At 31.7% G+C, this 9,057-nt stretch overlaps 1 protein-coding gene across 1 annotated transcript; it reads left to right on the forward strand.

The window, feature by feature from the left end:
* Positions 1 to 222: 222 nt before the first annotated feature.
* Positions 223 to 8,560, forward strand: LOC111001538 (probable 3-hydroxyisobutyrate dehydrogenase, mitochondrial). The gene is made up of 6 exons (XM_022271468.2): positions 223 to 418; positions 3,210 to 3,392; positions 3,638 to 3,755; positions 4,969 to 5,179; positions 7,939 to 8,095; positions 8,379 to 8,560. The coding sequence occupies exons 1-6, from the start codon at positions 290 to 292 to the stop codon at positions 8,538 to 8,540; spliced, it is 960 nt and encodes a 319-aa protein (XP_022127160.2). The 5' UTR covers positions 223 to 289; the 3' UTR covers positions 8,541 to 8,560.
* Positions 8,561 to 9,057: the final 497 nt, after the last annotated feature.

The following is a 9,057-nucleotide window of genomic DNA, read 5'->3' on the forward strand; positions in this document are numbered from 1 at the left end:
GGCACCACAAGAATAATAATATCAATAGATCGTAATATTTTTGAGTAGTTACAGTAAATACTCTAAAATGTCAGTATTGTCGAATTAGAATTAATGTAAGTTAATTTCGTTAATAAAAAGCAATTAACATTTAATTTCCCTTTAAAATCTGAGGCCATTAAAATAATCTTCATGTTTATTCTATTAAAACAAATAATAAATAAAATTACGTCAGAATCTACAGTTAAAAACAAGAACCAGTTGTACTGCGCACGCGCAATCAAGCAGTCGTGTTATTAATACATTCAAAATGGCGGCGCGTGTCTCTCGGCATTTTTTGATAACCAGCCGGTCATACAGCTCCGGTAATGATAAGAATGTGGCCTTTCTGGGCCTCGGGAATATGGGGGGATTCATGGCTGCTAACTTAGTCAAAAAGGTGAGAAATTTCCCGTAAATAAACACATTCAGTGAAAGTGTTTTCTTAATTACATATAGTTGATATTGATCTTAATTGTATTTAAAGATATGTTCTTAAATCAATATAGTTGCTCAGCTTGTTAACATTTTGAATTGCTATTTGATTATGATGATAAAAAAACAATTGAATAAGGATTACGATAAATTAATATAGTGTTCCAATATACAATCTAAGATAGAATGTACGTATGGATAGTATTAATGCATATGATTAAAGGAATTAATACATTTTAAATTACGTATTTGAATGTCAATTCGGTCTGGCATGAGGCACAATTGGGTTTGATAACGTTAAAGTCGCAGCTAGATACGATTTGAATGTGTTATTTTGGTTATGAAATAGAATTATTCTTTTTAATCTAACATTTTAAGTCCGTAAATCTTTACTCAAACTCAAATCTTTATTGTATTCCTTATGTTAATATTTAACACGTGACACGTTATTATTTATTATAATAAGGACCTTGGTTAGACAAAGCAATGTTGTGGGACACATATTAAAGAAATGTATATTAGTGTATATGCTCCACTAATGTACACTCATATACATTTCTTTAGTATGTAACGTGAAAGAGGTTCTTGTATAAGGAACTTTAGGCGTTAAAACCGTGAACAAACATTTATTGATAAAATGATGGTTGCCAAGTCGGAATAATGACTATTATAGTATAAAATAAACAATGTTATCTCTGTTCCAGTAATGATAATGTTATGTAATTTTTTATTATGATGTAATTACGAAATATGTCAGGATTAAATTTAGAAAGTAATATTATTATTGAATATATATATATATATATATATATATGCTAAGATCTAAAACTTATATGAATAAACAAAAAAACAAATCTTATATGAATAAACATGGAAGAACACACACACAGTTTCAAACGGTAAATAGCTATACACACGGCAACTTATAGTTTAGAAAGTAATCTTATTAATATATGCTTATATTTGAAACTTAAGGGTTAATAAGTATAATCAAGTCATAGGTAGTCAGCGATATATATATATATATATATATATATATCGTTACACTGAGTAAAACCGAGCCACCTCAAAGTGCCTACTATCATCACATTACGAGAACCGGTATCGTTTTCGCGTTTGCCTCAATATGTGATTTATAGATAAAACCAGTATATTTAATATGTAAAAATAATGATTAACGAAGATATAGGTATATGGGCTAAAATTCCATTTTCATTTGATTACATTAATCACGATGCAAGACATGGGTGAAATGGCTCAGTCGAAATTTTATAGCAAAGTTAGGCGGAGATTATATATTCTGCATTTGGAAAAGAAAAATATATAGAGTAAGTTAGAGTTTTATCCATTTGTATGGTAATCATTGGTACTTTATTCATTTATATATTGGTTTATTATTCAGCTTACTCAAGGACTTGGAAGCCTTTGTTAAATGTATTTCATAGAATATTTTAATATGTATAGTATGTGCTACTTTCCGGGAGTATGGACGGTGTAATTCAAAGTTACTCTGTATGAAACCATATTCCTAGAACGGTAATCTAGAATCTGATTAGTGCCAGCGTTGAGACTAGAATTAAGTTTTTTTAAGAGGGATTGTATGTATGTTAGTATAAATGTTGACTGTACATACTCGATACGAAATATTAGACCCGTGCATAGAAGCAAAATACCTTTTTAAATTGCACGCTCTTCGCTGACTACGACTCCTATAAGGGAAGTAGTGTTTCTTCATCAGAATCCATGTTGATACTGACACGACGCCACTACCGGTTCCGTATATGCGCAGAAAAAAACGCTAGTCTATAACCACCCTAAAGTATTGTTGTGTAGTATAGATATGCTTTGGTGTAACTAGTGACAATGTTGTCACCTACAAGGTATTTGATAATGAACTCCTATTTTAATCTTTACAATACAAAATTACCACCTCTTTGATTTTCTTTTTCTCTTTCTTTCTTTTCTACTACTTTATTTTTAAAATATATAAAATTCCTTTTTTAAATTTCTCTCTTTGATTTATATGTCGAAAAGATGGTGCGGAGCTCCGCACCATCTTTTTTTATAAAAATATTACAGAATTATATTCCACATCCATTAAAAGCTTTAAATAGAACAAAACCATAACCAATCTAACGTTCCTTTTAAGGTAATTTACAATTAAAATCTTTTTAAATTTATGCAAAGATTATGTTAAACAATGCAGATAGTGCTTTTGAGTTACATTAAGGTCGAGGTATTAGCAAAATTGGTTATAAAAACTGTTTAATTAAATAGTGAATGATGAAATACTAAAGGCGTTGAAAATTAAAAGATTAATAGATAGAATATGTCAGTGGTAATTGTAAAACAGTTGTATTATCATATATCGTCGATCGGTCGATGTTGTATAATTTAAAACCACGTAGAAATCTATCATCACATATTGTACGCTAGTGTTCTGCAATTTTTTTGCGTTCGAGGTACATCTAGACGAAGGAAAAATGGGCCTGTTTAATTGGACATAGATGTTCTAAATTTCTCAAAAAGGGCCTCAGAAAAGGCCGCTCTCATATTTGTCGAATGTCTCTAGAACTCATTTATGTGAGCCGATATATCGTCTTAATATACAAGTGGATACAATTAGAGAAGTTTATAAAGTAACCATATTTTTCCGCGGCACGCCAACTAATGACCACTGTACACCAGTAAGCCCCTTCACACTTTGCGGAACACTATAGGCGACTCCCATCATAAATCCTTATTATTGTTTCCAGGGCTTCAACGTCCGTGGTTACGATCCATCAAAGGAAACGTTGACCGCTGCCGCTAAAAATGGTGTGACCAGCGCTAACTCTATCGCTGCAGCCGTCGATGGAGTTGATGTAGTTGTATCAATTTTACCCAGCAACAAAGTTGTCCTGGAAGCATACCTAGGAAAGGACGGTGTAATTGATCACGTAAGTAAATGTACAAACGCAAGTAATAGAGATTCTCTTGTCAATCTTCTTAAAGCATTCGAGCAGTATTTATGTGATCACGGCCTTCATACTCATAGTAAAATAAAAAAGAATATAACCAACGATTCTTACAGAAGTTAACGTTTTATAAGAGTCTTGAGGAAGTTACAATAGTTATATATGAAGGTTAATGGCAACTCTTTGTCAATATTTAAGTATGTTTAGAGTGTTATATACTGTTTCAGGCACCCAAAGGTTCTCTTTTAATAGACTCCAGCACAGTAGACCCGAATGTACCGAAACAGATTCATCCCGTTTCTCTGGAAAAAGGGAAGGGATTTATTGATGCCCCTGTCTCTGGAGGTAAGGAAATCTTAGAGAATAAAATACATTATTCTATTGAGGTAGACCTATTTGTATATAGTGTACAAAACACTGCCTGAGTTCACAAGAGTTGCTTGCTATATTCTTAGTTATTAGATTTAGGAATATAAGTTTAATTTTTTAATGTATTTATGTAGGATTATTGGTGTGGGAATTCTTTTGGAATTCTATCGAATTAGTAGTAACTGTTAAGATAGAAAAATGTAGTGGAATAAATAAATAAATTATATTATAAGTTAGGGCAGCTTGCGGTAGCGTGGTCCAATTAAAATCTCTTTTAACTTTCAAAGGAAAGTAATTGCATAGTCATATTGATCATGTAATCTATAATGTTAAAACGCCACTTTACATCATACAAAAAATCTTTATTGTTACGTAAAAGTCAACAAGATTTCGAGTCTGTTATTTAGTGAGATAATGTTTACTCTATTTTAATGATAATTTCAATGTCTTGATAATTCCGTTATCGTAGTCGCTTTGGTCTCATTTCATAAAATGAATATATTATGGTGAAATAAACTTCATAATTTCACTGGGTATTTCGGATAAGTTAAGAAAAATTACATGTTTTATATTAGGTACATCGTAGATAGCACTTGAAATTTACTTATCTCTACTTTTTATTTTTGACTTATGACTAGAAATCCGAGAGAGTCTCTATCGATTCTATTATAGAGAAGTTTTACAAATGGACCAAAATTTTTACCTATTGGCCTATAAGATGTTGAATAAGTTTCAAAATACTTCATACTAATCTAATGCGATACATTATGGATTTGCTTTAAATATATTAGCATATTTTCAGATACGCCACATTTTTTTTTTGTAATTGACAGAAAACTATTTGGTTTATTGTTATATGTTATGTGTCTGTGTTGACAATGCTGAAAATGATCTTTATTTTTTAATATCACATTCCATTATTTTTTTTGGAATGATAAACAGAAATTTATTATTCCGTTCATCAAGACGTCAAAATTTTTCTGTCCACTATAACTTGTATGCTAAAAAGACAAATTATATAATATAATTAAATTAAATAATCCGCACACAAACGTGTGTATATTCTCACACAATCTTACACATTTGTGTGTTAGGTTACAGTTTGTCAAATAAAGCCTAGAATGGTTCCCTTCAAAACCTATATTATCGGATTCTACGTTACTTTTAAGCGAGTGAATCTTTGTTTCAGGCGTTATGGGCGCTCAAAACGCAACCCTGGCGTTTATGGCTGGTGGCAGAAAGCAGGACTTTGATAGATCTATACCTCTTTTGGAGGCTATGGGAGCCAAGCAGTTCCACTGCGGAGATATCGGGTCGGGACAGGTGGCCAAACTAGCGAACAACATGCTCATGGGTATTACCGGAATGGCCACAGCAGAGTGCATGAATATGGGTATTAAGTAAGTATTATTATTAGTATTTCCCGTGAGGTATCCGGGAGAAAGCTCAAAAAAAATCGGTTATCTAAAAGTACGGTACGAACCGTACATAATATTAAATTAGCCATGTCTCATTATATAAATAAATAAACGTCGAGAAGGTACATAGATTTTATATATGATATGTATCTTATGTAATGTATGTATTGGTATAACCATACCAATATAAAATGACATCAAATAATTTTGTGTTTTAAGTTTTTGCTCAGATCATATAAGAAGGCGTATGTTATTATGTTAACGTTATTTTCTGTCGTCTAAAGGCATGTTTATGAGAAATCTACATAAGTATTACTTTCTATTAATACTTGTGTTAGTTAACTCGGATTAAGTAGTATCATTTGATGTAACGAGGATTTGTTACTTGAATAATATTATTATTATAAGCTCAATTAGCGGATTAAAGTCGTCTTACGTAACATAATGGAATTCCTGTTACCAAAATTTATTAATTAGACGCGGCTAGAGTTTCTAATAAATAATTCAATTAATGGAATTAATTGCTTATCATCACATTTGCAGTCCATTTAAAAGTGCCCCTTTATTTTTGTCCACTGCATTAACGAATAAAATAACGGTTGAGCAGAATGTTTTGGGATTTAACTAAATTAAGTCGACGAAACAAATTCGTTACATTCGTCACGTCAAAACAAATGATGGTTGGGGAAGTTAGTAATTTGCAAGTGTCCAAGTGACTGCCTCATTATTGTTAATTTGCTCAGCTTTACAGCAAAATGTAGGATCGTCACGTACTGGGGTTAGGTGTTTATATCGTTGCGTGTAAAATGCCGCGACTTTTAGCGGCGTTTATAATTTTTAAAGTGTGCCATATCTTGCGTTGTAAAGTTTGTATTGTACGCTGCTTTAATGGCGATGTATATGTCGGCGCGAAGCGCCTGTAAATAACGAATCCAGATTTATTAAAGCTGTCATTAAATTATTGAAGATAATGACGTCAGTAATACTGGTGTCATAGATTAGTTTGTTGGCATCTGCCATTTAATTTCGACATTAGAGTCTACACTTTAAAGGCTTCTGCTTGGTTCGACCGCTCAATCGAACTGAGGCTCGCACCAATCAGTTCCTGTATTTATAACAACCAGAATTTGTAATAAACAAGCTTCGTAACATTTCGGGTACTCGTTCCACGACCGAACCCGAATAGACCAAAGAGTCAAACAGAGTCATAAGAACGAGTGTCAAAGATTACTTTAATATTTATTGTCATCTAGTCTCCAATATTTAAAATTATGATAAATAACTTTCCATAATAATAATTATTATCATTGAATAGTGATTAATTATAAGATCTAACAACATTGACAAGTTAAATGAACTAGTCATATTAACGGTTTTAAAGAGATTTGACTTCGATGTCATTAAATGATAATGACAGTGGCAGCTGACACTAACACGCCATTGCTGTAACATAAATAATAAAGAATATAAAATTACTACAGACTATCAAAAAATATGAATCCCAAACATTATTAATATTTTTCGTAACAATATATAAATTTGCGCCGATATATACGGGGATTCTAATGAAAAACAAAAGACGAATCAATTGTACATTTAGCTTGATTGTCATTTGTGTGCCCCAGTCGCGTGTCGTGATTGACCAGAAAAGCGATTGACCAATCACAATCAAGCTGCTTTATGTCAGCCTTCTATGTTTTCATGACATACTATACATGATACTATAAAGATATATTACCATATATCTGATTTTATTATCTACTTGATGATTGTCATACGTCAGGAAATATGTACAAACGTTATAAACAACTTTGTTAAATAAGAGAAACAGTGAAAGTCAAGTTAGTAAAATTAAGTTTTAAACGTTACGTTTGTATTAGACCTTACAAATGTTTTGTATAGAAGCTATTATCTAAATGTAAATTTGACAGAATTTTGAGACAAATACAATTTCCTTTCAGATTAAAGTAATAAGACGTAAGAACTCAATCGGATCTACTACTACTAACACTATGAAAATCAATATGCCAATAACGACAATTCAGTTTGCATAGAAATGGTCGCATGATGAAACCGTTGCATAATGCAAAGTATTTTTGTTAAAGTATCATTGCTCCAACTGCTCCTTGAAAAAGCAGCTATTAAAGTTCATACACAGAGACTTGTGAATTTCAGTGTTGATCAACTTAACGAATTTATAAAAAATAAGTATCTCTTTTAAACATATTTTGAATAAAATTAATCCACCTAAAATGAAGTCTCTGAAGTAAATTCAAATAATTTCGTCTGATCATGTGTTGAAATTTGTTCTCTATGCTTATGAAACGAAGAAACACTTTTGAGTGAAGGATTGTTTTATATCAAGTTCACTGAGAAGGCTTAAGTGGTATCTTCGAATGGCCAATCATATTTGTATGTAAATCAAAGGGTTGAGGGTTTTTTATTAAAGGCGTCAAAGTCGTCATTTCACTTGAGATTTGGGTTGTTCTGAGATTTAAGATGGATTTTTCGCATTGATGAAAATGATTGTATATTGATTGATATATTCTTTGAAGACCTTGAATCTCGGTAATCTTGATGAAACGCTGTTTGCTTTTCATACACAAGTGTTAGACATGTCAAGACACAAAGAAATATCGTTTCATCAAGATTACCTTCGTAATGTTGTTAGATATTATAATTTTCTTTAGTATTAGTAGTACGTACATCGGCTATAATAAAGTTCCATTGTTGTTTTATAGAATGGGTTTAGATCCCAAAGTACTTTTGGATGTACTGAACAATTCGTCAGCTCGCTCGTGGTCTACGGAAGTCTATTGCCCAGTTCCTGGTTTGGTGCCAACTGCGCCATCTAGTAGAAATTATGATAATGGCTTCAAGAATGAGTTGATGGTCAAGGTTTGTGTTAGATTTATTTCTAAAATGTTACAAAATTCAGGCTATCATAAATATACGTAAGGTATAAATCAGCTTAAAGAAAGTAAAATATTTTAAAATAGAGTAATTTTATGCATTTGCTTTAACAGTAAGCTTACAAAAATTCGATAATACAAATTATAATAAAATATATCGAACATTTCTGTAAAATATATATCAATGATTTGATTAATATCAGAGTACATGTAAAAATGCTTTTTTATCGCAGCTAAAATACATTTAATAAATTTAAATATTTTTTCAGGACTTGGAATTGGCCAGTCAGATGGCGTTAGGAATTCGGTCACCCATCCCACTTGGAGCTGTTGCGACACAGCTTTACCGAGTGGTACAGAGTCGTGGTTATGGCGAAAAAGACTTTTCGTTCATATACCAGTTATTAAAAAATGAGATTGCTAAAAAGTAGATTAAATTATATTTTTTGTATGTTATATTTTTTTTACTCCTGGCCTTGCCTTATTACACTTTCTAAATTTTTGCTATTGACTGTTAGAAATTATGCTAATAATTATATAAATAATGCTTTTTAATTTCAAGTATTGAAAAAGCAAAAAGAATAGTGCTAAATAGTGAACAGTCTCATTTTACTGTAAAATATTTTCTAAATGAAAACGCTGAAACTACGCGAACATTGAAAATGCCAAGACATTAAAAAAAGGAAACTCTTACAAACGTCAACATTATTTCAAATAAAAAAGGCGGCCACAGGATTGCGACATTTTTAATTTCCCGCGAAGGCTTAGAATGCGAATGGCCGCCATATTTGATTTTTTGTGTAAAAATCGAAAGGACAATAGAGCGCCCTCCGTTGTAATCATATTTTACAAAAGATTCTTATAATGTGACCGAGTAATAAATGAGAGTCAAATGGTTGGTCATTCGGACCCTTTGCTGAGTTGCCCAAAACTGTAATGTGGGGATTT

Source organism: Pieris rapae, chromosome 8, assembly GCF_905147795.1.
Source record: "Pieris rapae chromosome 8, ilPieRapa1.1, whole genome shotgun sequence".
NCBI classification, from domain to species: domain Eukaryota; kingdom Metazoa; phylum Arthropoda; class Insecta; order Lepidoptera; family Pieridae; genus Pieris; species Pieris rapae.